The sequence below is a fragment of the Formica exsecta genome, unplaced genomic scaffold, assembly GCF_003651465.1.
Source record: "Formica exsecta isolate Colony F162 unplaced genomic scaffold, ASM365146v1 scaffold308, whole genome shotgun sequence".
NCBI classification, from domain to species: Eukaryota; Metazoa; Arthropoda; class Insecta; order Hymenoptera; family Formicidae; genus Formica; species Formica exsecta.
The window spans coordinates 212856-225838 of NW_021850337.1; the positions used below are offsets into that span (position 1 = coordinate 212856).

Genomic DNA, 12983 nt, shown 5'->3' on the forward strand with positions numbered 1-12983 from the left:
GCTCTTGTTGATCCGACATTGTCAGCGAGCAGTTTCCCTTCCCTCCGACCCATTTCCGTGCTGTTGTCATTGGGTCTTGTACGAACTTTTGTTATAACTCCCATAATGAGAACGTCGAAATTCAGCTTAAAACCCTTTTATCGGTTTGTTCCCATTTGTCGTCAGCGCCGCGATTCAACGTATCTTCATGAGGAAGATACCGACTATGTTCGCGTAATGATTCCAAAGATAAATTAACAAAATTGTAGACGAATGTGAGAACGATAAACGATTATTTGATATTTCCTGAAATATCCCAATAAACTTAAATAAAGTAGATAGACGATATTCTCGAACTTCGAGAACACATGGATCTCTTTCCTGCTATAATTGAAATGTAAATTAATAATTATATATATATATATTAAAAAAGATGGCAAATTAAAGTAAAAATTTAAGTGCAATATTTTTGAAACAATCTCTCTTTTGTTAAAATAAATAAAGAAACTTATAACTTTTTGCGATTTTAATTACAAAAATATTTTTACAAAAAATATTTTTTCTGCCAAATCCATTTTTTTTTTACGCTAGCATTAAATTGGCTCGAGAATTTCGATCTAATAGCACATTTCCTAGTTTCATGAGTAAGGATCGCATAAGGCAAAAGGAGTTGCTTTCTCGGCATGCCTTTCTCAGCGGTAAAGCAAGTTGGTCACAGTCATCCGGCGTACTAGTAATTAAAGTAATGAAGGATAAACCGCCCGAAGTAACTCATGTAATTTATCCCTGACTGCTTCTTCCCGACTAGCTCATTATTGTACTTTGACCTTCTTCCGCGCGAATTCACTTCTCTTCTGCCTCCTGATGCCTTTCGTATGTACATTCAATTTTTGCAACGGTAATAGTCTGCAAATAATTATTCCAGACAAAAATTGGATGAAGCATAACGCAACGGTTGAAAGCAGAGATAATTCTCATATCGCGAAACGCGGGATCTTCGCCCGGGTACTTTGCAAAATAATTCAAACTAAACATTTGTTCGGGCGAAATGTATCCGAGAGAGAATATGGGAAAGAGAGAATATGAATAAACGATATTTAATCAATAATAAACATTACAGTGAAGCTTAATGTGATTATTTCCAGTATCTTTTACAGAAGAATCCATCGGCAGAAGTTGCTTCTACATAGAGACACTATCTCAAATCACATTAAAAATATGATAAAAGCCGCATCATTAATGCGTACAGAGACATATTAATTAACTTTTTTTGTTCACGCCGCTTGCATGCATAACACATGACTGCTTTTTATAAAGCGATCGTGCGTCAAAATGTCACACTTATACGCACTGAATAATGCAAAAGTGAACGAAAATATAATCCACTATATCTCGGTGTATATATAGATAGCAGAATCGCACCGCGAAGAATTGCACGCAATAAAATTAAGATAATACGGAAATATGTAAAGTACGAAGGTGGAACCATAAAAGTTTCAAGCAGTTTTCTAATTTAAACTCCTGGAGTTTTCTGCTTCATTAAAGCCCTATCTTATCGAGCGGAAATATTCATGTAAATTGTGGTCTTAGGTGCACCGTACATTCACAAGCTGTGGCGCTTTACACAACGGACATTATTTCCATATCGACTTTTATGATGCAGTCGAGCTCGCGCCCGGTGACAAAAATTTATCGCGGTGGGTGCAGTGTTTTAAAACAATATTTTCAGAGATGAAAAGGGAGAGACAAAATTATTTTCGTCCCATATCTTTCTATTAACATTTGCGGCTATAAATCACCGCGTGTTAATGAATTACCAGCTATCATTTCCCCACAGCTGGAGAAGTTGTTCATTTTTTTATATAAAAGAAAAGCGAAATTTTTGATTAATTTAATATTGATTAATTTATTATATCAAAATAATAATTATTATTTTCATAATATTATTAAATGTATCACAACACTTTGCATTAAAAAATTTAAATGTTCGATAAAAATATTAAAAGCTTTTTTTTTACACCGATATTTCTTGGCCCTCTCCACCGGAATCCAGGGTCCTGTTAGCACCCTCTCACCCTCAAACTCCATCCCTGGCCTAGTGTCTCTCCATAAAATATTAAAAGCTTAATATTAACAATGTGAATCCCGACAGAATAATTAAATACTATTATAATTATATATGCTTCAAAACTGTCTCCGAATATCTTTAATGTCCCGAATTTTCTGAACTTTTACTCCTAGAAAGAAGACATTTCTCGATCTATTGCGATTTAATCTTAATCGATCACATCGCAGTCTCATCTGCGATTCTCAATAAGATCTCATCATAAATTTTCTCCCTTAGGACACCAACGGGTCTGGAGGATGTCAGCAAGTATCCAGAGCTCTTTGCGGAATTGCTAGCGCGTAACTGGTCGGAGAGAGACATCCAGAAACTGGCTGGTCTGAATCTTATACGGGTGTTCAAGGCGGTGGAAAAGGTAAATTACTCTTTCCAGTCTCAAAAAAGAGAAAAGAATAAGACCATTCTTTGCCGTGCGTTCGGCTTCTCACTTGATGAAAAAAGTGGACGCGTGTCGAAGGTGAAAAAGTCGCTGCGACGAAAAGAGAGAGAGAGAGAGAGAGAGAGAACGGAAAAAGGAGCGCTCGTTTCCGCCGCGAAATAACCGATGGCCTGGTTCGGGTTACCCGAGTCGACCAATATCGGATTTAATAAAGCACACAAATCATGCATCCGGCGTGGTGCACGCGGTGCATCATCAGACGAGAGAGAACCCGGTCGAGCGGATCGCGATTTTTGCTCCCTTGGAGCCCTGCCAGTCGTAGAACCAGCTGGCAAGATCTACTAACCTATCCAATGATGTGTGCTCTCTTTCTCCCACTTTTTTTCTCTCTTGTAAGCGCGCATTCGTATAGCCACGACTACATATGACGTGTGTATTAAACGGCTCTGAAGCATCGTTCAACATCGCTCAACACACTGACGTCTTATAATATTTCGAGAAAGATAAGCTTGAATGTTCAAAGGAAAGCCGTTGCATCTGACACCTTTTTGCTTGTTGACACTTTTATTAAAATTTAACGCTCAAATCATTCAGTTTTCTTGCGCGCAAAGTTATACGAGAATCGTTATTGTTTCCAGTTTAACAAAATGATGAAAGTAATCAATAATAAAATAATCTTTTTTTCTCGTTTTCTATATAAAAAAAAAAAAAATAATAATAACTATCAACACAGATGCAATGGATTAAAGCTGCAGTGCACAAAGGATTAAAAATGATATAATTGGTCGAATCTCTTCCGTTCGCGTTCGTTTATCTGATTATAATATTGCCAAAATTCACTAATGAAAACGCATGGTTAAAATTCACCTCATCATTCTCGAATGTTTAACTAAAATTAAATTAAATTTCCTCTAATTTAATCCGACTTCTACATTTTGACCACTCGATTAATGTTCTGTATATATTTCAACATTAAATGTCCGGTTTTGCGGAGTACAGTCGAATGCAGATCGTCCTACGAGAATTCCGTCGCGCCTGAAAATGTTTCAGTCCAGATATTATCCGGTAGTACACGCCCCGACAGGAATGATGTGAGAAATTATGTGTGCCGGATGTTCCGGATGTTTGAGGACGCTCAGAATGGCCGTTGTTGAAATTACTGTGATAATTTAATCGTGGTGTTGTGCGTGGTCAACGGAACACGCGGTTATTTGTCCAAAGCAAGAGCCATTTATTATATTTAGAGAAGAATGTGCATTACACGTTCGGATTATAACATAATAAACGCGCCGCGGTAAATTGCCCGCAAAAGCGTGAATTTTGCATTCGCCTAACAATTCTCGAGGTCGTCGGTTTCCGTAAGAACAAAGATTCAAGCGCGCGCGCGCGATCGCGTTGGATAACCGGCGAATTAAAATTACCCTCTGAATTCTTCGGGATGATTTATCGTCGTTTCGCGCAAAAAATTCACTCGCGACTTCGAGGGACGAGGCGTCGCGGAAAAAAGCTGCGGATCCGCGTGACACAATGCGAACCTAATGGAAACGTACCTACATATAATCGCGCCCTTTCAAATTGTTCTAATTTAATTCGACGCGTGCAAGTTTTTCAGATCCGGCTCCGACGAATATTATTTGATTATCGAAATATGAAAATGTGATTTACTTTATGCCCGCGGGGATAATTTGTAGCACGTGAAAATTCCGCGCTTATGAATCGAGTTTCTTCCAACCGAGAGACGGCACGTTGCCATTAATTCTCAATGTGCAAATTCGCGGAGAAATCATCGTACCTTCTTACCTGAGGCACACATACACACACATACATATACATACATATATACAATCATACATTTACTTGCTCTTCGCTTTTCTCATCGCAGTAAAGTCGACGAGGTTCAGCGAAGGGCGAATCCTTTGAGCAATTTCGACTCATCTCATCGCCGTTTTCCACCGCCGACGGTGGCGGTCCGGGTTACACGGCAGGCGAGAAACGTCGTAATTGCTGAAATAATGGCCATGCCTACGGCGCGATGTGGCGAACAAAATGATGGCGATTACGTTACCTTGAAATTCAATTTCGCTATTGTTCTTCGTACGGGGGATGGAATTCGTAGAAACTTTGATACTGTTTCGTAAGACCGCGACGCATTCGCCGAACGCTCGCCGCAAGGAGTCGTCCGGAAACAGCGATGGAAATTCCTCGGGCGTAATGGAATCAGTGTCGTACACACTCGCATTATGTAAATCGTCGTGCCATTCCGAAAGACGCTAATGGCGAACAAAGCTCTCTTTTACACAGTTTCTTTTCTTTTTTTTTCTTTCTAAAATAAATTATAATAATTGATTCTTCTCATTTTAGAGAGAGAGAGAGAGAGAGAGAGAGAGAGAAAGGAATTTATTCACTTCAGCCATTAAAATAAAAACAGAAATAGAAAATAAAATTTTTTAATTACATATATTTTTTTTACTACATATATATTTTTTTATAATAGATATTAACATTCTTTCTAAAATGACTGATCCAATCCATAAATTATAATATACTAATTGTTTAAAAACTCCGTGAGAAAAAGTTATCGATGTATGTATAGAAAGCGGAATTGAATTTTAATCTTTTTTCTTTTCATTTCCCCTTGTATTAATATATCATTTTCGTTAACGAAACCACCGACAAACAGCTATTATCACGCATACCAACACTATTATCGGTGTGCCATCAATATTTCGCCACTACAAAACCCTGTGCAATATTCAACTTAAGCTTCTCCTCATTTCTCATCCGCATTTTATCCCGCTCATAATAGGAAAATTGCTCCCGTTTCTTAATTTTGAGTTACATGTATATGTTTTCCAATCTCTTCGATGTACAGTATTGATTCTTCAATGTAGATAACTAAAGACCGAGAAATTGCAATTGCATTTTCATGATGTAAATATTTGTGATAGCGTGCCGTCTTGCTGTGGCAGTCGTTTAATTGAAACAAACCGCAAGATAAATTTCGGGCAAGAATGAAATTTACGCTACGCTGCCCTAATATGTATTCCACCGAAATTGACCCGGGAGACGGAGAACGTCGTTTTCTTACTTTATGAAAACAAAATAAATTTTGCAAAGCGTGAGAAAAAAGTGCGGCCGGTACTTTCAAGTCAATAAAATCTTTTTACATTCCGACGTTGGACCGAATTATTTTCGTACGAATCAGAAAAACTTTCTCTCTCTTTCTCTCTCTTTGCGCTATAAAAGAGTTTTACTCTGCGAAGCGTCAGAAAAAAAGCACAGAAAGAAACTTAAATTCAATGACATTTTTTATATCTCTTCCTTCTCTCGCGAAACATTCGTTCCTTTCACCCGAATGTTGCAGTTGCAACATTATTAATCTTCGTATCTGTTTAATTAAAACGTATTATACACATCTACCTATAATATTATCAAACTCCATAAAATTATAACAAACATCCCGAATATAATTAGCTGATGAAAATATAAAAGCATAGCAAATATTACAAATCAAAAGAGAAGTCCCTCAAAACATAAAGCTTTTTCTCGAATCTATATTATCATCAATCCCGTTTTGTTATCGTATAAATTCGCATATAAATTAATGTCGATATATATAGTAGATTATAAATATGTTAATCTCTCCTCACGTGGGATATATACATATATAATAATTTCCGACCGATATCGGCGATGTTACGAGCAACACGGATGCGTTCGCCAGCGGTCGAAAGCTTCATTTTCGGGTAAAGCCCGTGGAAAGTTAATGGGCTTCACCGAAAATTGATGGGCACCGTGCATGTGCTCGTGTGAAATACGCGACCTTTTTTCTCCCTTACGCGCGCGCTCGTCTTTGCCTTTCATCGTAACCCAACCCCGGTGGCGCCTTTTTATCTCCCTGCTTCCTACAACGGCAATCGCGCCTGGTGATTTTTCCCGAGAACATTTGCGACGTGCGCGGTCTTCCATCTTCGCCGCGCCCTTCAGAAGCGCGGCATAACGTCAAAATTCATCGGCTTTTTTCCACCGGAATGCACCGAAAGAAAAATGGGGAGAACTGGGCTTCCAAGCACGCGATGAGCGCTTTGTAAATATATCGATTCTCACTGATGCGCGTGTATGTTTGTGTGTGAGCAGTTTAATCTCCTTAGTATCCAACCGCTTCGAAACCCTTCGTAATTCTTAATCTAGGAGTATTATCGTCATCGCGGACTATTGATCCACTTACGGCGAATTCATAGACATGTACGCGGATTACAATGAGCGATCGACGACTGCAAACCATGATTGGTATAGCATTGTTCCATGAGAGCGCCGAACTCTCGATGGATGTCGACGATTATGTAACGCTTATTAAGAGGCTAAAACATATAAATCACCGTAAGCTATGCTTTTACAGTCAATAAATCACATTTATTACATCGTAGCATTCTCTGTGTGTGCACAGATTCGCGACGAACTGGCCTCGAAGGGGATGGAGCCGCTGGAGGAGGAGATCCCGCACGAGGACATAATCGGTCGCGAGTACTGCCGTTATAACATAAAAAATCTGATGACACCTTAAGCTGTCGGAATCCTCTCCTGGCGAACGCTGTGAAACGTAAACGATCGAATGATCGGAGCGGAAACAAAGAGGAAGAGAGGACGAAAAAGGAGGAGAGGGAGAGAGAGAGAGAGAGAGAGAGAGAGAAAGGGATAGAAGCAATCAAGAGAAGAAGCTCACTGCCAGCAAAAGTAAAACTTACCCTTTATATCTTCACCCCATTCACCCATCCCCAATTTCGCGATTCCTCACATCTCCCAAAGACAATGTCCACACATACATATATGCACACATCCTCTCCCCCCCCCTCTCTCTCTCTTTTTCTCTCTCTCTCTCTCTTAATCCTTTCGATCCTTCTCGACGTTATCCAAGATTCTCATCTTTGTACGTAAGTAGATAGATAAACTCGATTTCCGCCAAAGATCCTGGAGCCCTGAGATGTGAGTGTTCGCGAAGGATATCGAGACGGCCAGTGAAACGTTTAGTACCGTGACTAAAGCCGCGAATAAGAATTGCAATTAGATCAAGCATTGTCAAATTATTTCTTGACAGATAAAATAAGATCTAACTTCTAATGATCGATCTGTTTCGCACATTCAAAATTCTCTCTACTATTATTATTATATATTTTCGGAGAAAAATCGCAATTGGGATTGATTAATTACGGCTCTAGTTGTTCTCTTGTATATATGTATAGAGATTAATTAAGATTTAATTTAAAAGTTTTAATTTGATCTATATCAATCGACTTGCTTTACATCTGAAACAATTCTCATCATATTTATTATCCGTATTCAGCCTAATCGATAATAGCAATAATAACAGTGTAGTGTGCATTAATGAAGAAATGGTCCATTAATTTGAAGCTAGTGCGAGTGCTATTGTAATGCTATTGATTACTCGAACGAGTTATTGGCGAGCTATTGTACAATTTAATTACTTACCATAGAAGCAAAATCACATACACAAATATATGCCATAAATATATGCTATATATGATGAAATACACGCAAAATTACGCACAATGTAATTTGCTGAATAATATATGTGGAACTTACTACAAGTTCCATAATTTAAAATAGAATTTTTACATCGTAATTAGCTCTCTATGTTAATTATTTGACTCATTACCTATTTAATTTCAAAAATTTACTTGGAAATTTATTTAAAAAAATAATGTGAGTTTTTTGCAATCGAAATTAAACTTAATAACGTGAGTTTTTTGCAATCGAAATTAAACTTAATAATAAAAATAAAGTGCAAAATGAAGTATAATTTTATAAAATAATGGAAAACCATTATAGTTATCTAATTATAACGTTACGGTACTGATACGTACACTCGTCATTGCGATGATTGAATGAGAAAGCATGCCTCGCGTGCTTCGTTAATAAAAAAGTTAATTGACTGTTAGTCAAAATGTCAATGCGGTTGGAAGATGGTTAAAAACGAAGTATGAGACGTCGAAATTGGCGCAACGAGGCGGAAACACGCACCTTATCACTGCGATACAAAGACCAACGCGTTTGTATAAATGTTTAACAATTTAGCCACGGGCATACACTTGATGTTAAATTTGTACTCAGCGATTTCCTCGTCGAAGCCGGAACCAAAAAAAACTGTCTTAGTCAATAATTTATGTAATACATCATGAGATCGATTGTAAGTGCGACAAAACGGACAATTATGAGTGTTGAACGATTGTTGAGAGTATAAAACTGTGAACGAGAGAGCGATGCGACATGCGTGCATGCGTGTGTGTGTGTGTGCGAATGACAACTTGTACATATGGTACCTGAAGTCGAAAAACATATTATTCCTCCCAGCATGTCAAGCCAGCCATGTCGGATCGAAGAACCAGGTCACCGAGTGTCCTCGATACTTTTTAATCTAGACGCAAAAGCGTACACAAAGTCGTATCGACGGATATAGCTAAAAGTTCACGTATTTCGATTGTCAAGCGGTACCCTCTCTGTTGCGAGAGATTTTTTTTTTTCAGAACTTTTCGTCTTCTTTTAGCCTCACCGACCACCGATTTCAGATGGTGGGCTTGACCAATCATGATGTCCGAGGACACTACGAATGAGGCTAAATCGCGAAGTAACTCTCTAGTGGCGTCGACCAAATCGACGAGAATACGTTGCTCGATATTATATAAGTATACCATAAGTATACTATTTCCTACGATTTTGCACAATCGAAGTTGATACGCCGATAAGTATACGTCGACGTATATTGAATTGAACGATGAACTTTTTAATTCTATACCACGGGTACATCGCACCGTCGATTCTGATGAATCGCAAGATTTTTTGTCTCACGCCCTCGCGTGAATTGTGTTGCGACAAAATTTTGACATAGCGACCAGCTCGATGATTATGCATTCGAAGCTTCGAACGCACAATTTCCTGCGTGCCATAACGATATGGCACGTTAATTTGCAACTGCGTGGCAAATTTCATTTCACCGCGCAAATTATTAAAAAAAATTAATGTCAGAAACGCACACATATCCGCTAGTTTTTTTATCCAGATTAAAAAAACAGAAATTCAATTACGTTTCTACTAAGAAATAATACGCTTTACGAAAGATACTTGAAAATGTGTGAAATGCCAAATTTCATTTATAGCAATGCGATACAATCGGAGAGTTAATCGAGCCGATCTCGTACAGAATCTCGTTCAACCGATTTAATGACCATTCTTGTGCGAACAGAATAGAATCGATGAAACGCGAGCCTCGTAACTAATATCCTATAAGGTTTCGAAAGTTATACTGGTATCTAAAATAAATCTACGGCAGATCGAACGAAAGCCGTTGTTGCAAAAGCGACCGAGTTCTTACTTATTTCGGTCCTCTCCCGAAATCTCGGTAAGTATCACATTTAAAGTCTAAATTATTAAAGATCTCCATGTGGACTATTGATTTTTGAAGAAAACTAAACCAGATTATAACGTGTTGAAAGATTAATTGTACAAAAAATAATTTGCAATATATTAGAATATCTAATAAATCCGTATTTATATTACACGTTCACAAATATTTTACCCGTTCAAAAAAATAAAAATAATATTAATATCAATTTATATCGTTTGTAATTTTATACGTATTTATCTGGAGGAAAAACTTCTTTAACGAACCTTAATTTTATAAAAGGGACTAATTTTTACATTTTTCCGTAAAAAACAAAAAAATTCGACCATCATCTATAGACGCACGTGCGAATGCGCAGTCATCAAGCGAAAACGACAAAGAAGTTGAAAAAGAGAACGAGAACGTCGTATGCCCATAGATGAGCGGACGGCTTTTCAAAGATAATTAATTTCCCGGCTATTCGCGGAACCCTAACGAGCTCGTTAAAAAGTTTCAACACGTTTAGACCCGGATTCGGCCATGGAAAAACCATTTAAGCTTCTTTCCTCCATCGGACTATGGAGCTGAATGAACGGCCGATTTCTTCGCGTATCCCACGGCCATGTCTCGGAATCGATTGCTTTTTTTTCCTATCTTCCAACGTCTACCTTGCACCTTTATGATCCGCCTTCTCTTATTCTATTTCAACCCCCTTGCCGTTCGCAGACATTCCTATCGCCTCGGCTGCAGCCTTCAGCCTTTTCTTGCTGTCGTTTGGCTGACACTCCACCGCAGAAACAGAGAGACGACGCGAACGGTGGTAAGAAAAGAAATAAAAAGGTGAGGGTAAACTAGCCGCGAATAAAGGAATGTGAGGAAGATGGCGGAAACGAGGGAGGGTCTCCGGTGGTGGCGGGCACCAACCGAATGAGAGAACCCACTCTTTGTTTCACCTCCCGGCAAGATATCGGCTAAGTTTACTGTGGAAACTAGACCTATAAATTTTATCCCTTAATACGCGTGTATTAAGCCCGAGGATGTATAATATGAAACCGGCGAGTTATACCTCGCTGCCGTTTTAAGAAATGCCTGACGGCGTTATTCACCCCGGCCTGCTCGCGTTTCCCGGACGGAATTTGTTGGATTTGCAAAAAGTTCGCGGACGATATTCCTGAGTGCTTCGCAAAGTGAACGCGAACCGCGGAGTAAAAAGCTGTCTTAAAGTTAGAAAAATTCTCTAGCCACATCCTGTGTACAGAGATGGAGAGGGAAAGATGCATTATTTCAGTTGCACGCTCAAGTTATTGTACTTAATAGAAATAGGTTTGTGTAATGGCGTTAAAAAATTTGTTCTATACACAGATCAGTATATAGTTTAATAAATATTGTTTCATTTTTAACTGATTAAAAGAAGTAGTTATATTCAGAGATCACGATTCAAAAATAATTATCCGAATAATTATCTAAAATATTTGATACTTATAAGTAAATACTTATATAGGATAAATTAATAAAATTTTATCGTTCAAATAATGTCCAAATAATTCTCTACAAATAACAAAGAATTATTACTTGTTATATATATAAATAATTCAAATAAAAATCGAATCAAATAGAAAAGATCTCAAACAGAATGAATACTTGAATAATTGTTCAAATAAATGACGGCACTAAATTTTTCGAATAATTCTAATTTTGAATTTTTATATAAATTTATTTTTTGGAATATTTATGCTTAAAAGAAATTTCAAACAAATCGTATCTTTTGCATTACTTTAGTTGGAAATTTAAACTTATTTATTACAAAATTACTGTATCAATACGACTCGTTATACAATAGTTTCACTGGTTAACCAACGCGCTCTGTTTGAAACAGTTAAGGGTATAGAGAGCGCCTAAGGCGATTTAAGATCAGCCAAGTCCCTCTAAAGTGGATCAAGTATACCTCTCCGAAATTTCAAACTACGAGCGATACAAATATGAATCCTGAATAGTCTCTGCAATGCCTCGAGGTGGTATCGAGAGATACCGGCGAACCGCCCGTTCTGCGAGGGGCGGCTGTAGAATTAATGCTGCATTTGTACGGAATTTGACCAACATACAGCTCGGAATTTGGCCAACGGCTCGAGATTCGGCTTATACGATCAAGAATCGTATCTCGTCGCGGTGGAAGCAGGTTTATGATTCGGTCAATCGTAAACCTTGATTGCTCGTAAACCTTACCGAGAACCTTCGGTCCCATGGGTTAAACAACCACCGGTTATCACGGAGCAATAAGATATAGAAATCAAGCTGCCAGAAACCAAGCTCGTGAATATTATATCGCAACGCGATTGAATCAGCACAAGTATCCTCGACTTGATCTCGTTCAATCTATCGGAAAATTCGTAAGTGGTCATCGTATAAAAGAAAACACATTCCATTCCTTAAGGATTAGGAACGAACACATGTATCGGTCGGATATATAATTCAACTCGGTTCGTGTTGGTTGAAAATTTTTTATCGAAATAGTATCTAGATTAAATTACAGAGATCGTACACAAAAAGAAAAAAATACCAGTAATTTAAAGATTAAAGAAGGATTTCTTTTATATAAAAATAATAGCTTTTCGGATAACTTAATCTGTCAAAATGTAAACATTTCCGATTTAAATAATTTATATCATAATTATGTTTCAACTTAAATGAAAAATCAATTTTAAATCTTAGGAGAGATATCTTGTGAGATTTGACGTTGAGTTTTATGAAATATGCTATACATAGCTCGTTTAATTATTCAACACAATCTCTGATATTCGCAAAAGATAAAATATATAATGTCCATATATATATATATGTCAGCTGCTCAAAAGCTGCAAAAGACACACCCTTGCAAAGCTTGATAAATAAGAAAGAAGTAGAACTTGTCTCTTTCTTTGTCATCATAAACATATATAATTTCATAATTTATGTCGGCACATAATTCATAAATGATCATGATTTACAAATGAATGTGTTTTCAATGTCGATATTTATGAGCAATATTCACATTTCTGAATAACGCAAAATTTCATATTACGAAAGATAACCATAATAATATGGCAATCTCGTTTATTTAAAATATT

General features: G+C 37.5%; 1 protein-coding gene across 2 annotated transcripts in view; it reads left to right on the plus strand.

Moving 5' to 3' along the window:
• LOC115237724 (dipeptidase 1-like) overlaps positions 1-7570 on the plus strand; it is a 79349-nt gene extending 71779 nt beyond the window's left edge. For both annotated transcript variants that reach the window (XM_029810959.1, XM_029810960.1), the window contains exons 9-10: positions 2324-2459; positions 6931-7570. In XM_029810959.1, coding sequence (XP_029666819.1) covers positions 2324-2459; positions 6931-7047 — 253 coding nt within the window. In that variant the 3' untranslated portion in view covers positions 7048-7570. The remainder of the gene's footprint in view (positions 1-2323; positions 2460-6930) is intronic.
• Positions 7571-12983: the final 5413 nt, after the last annotated feature.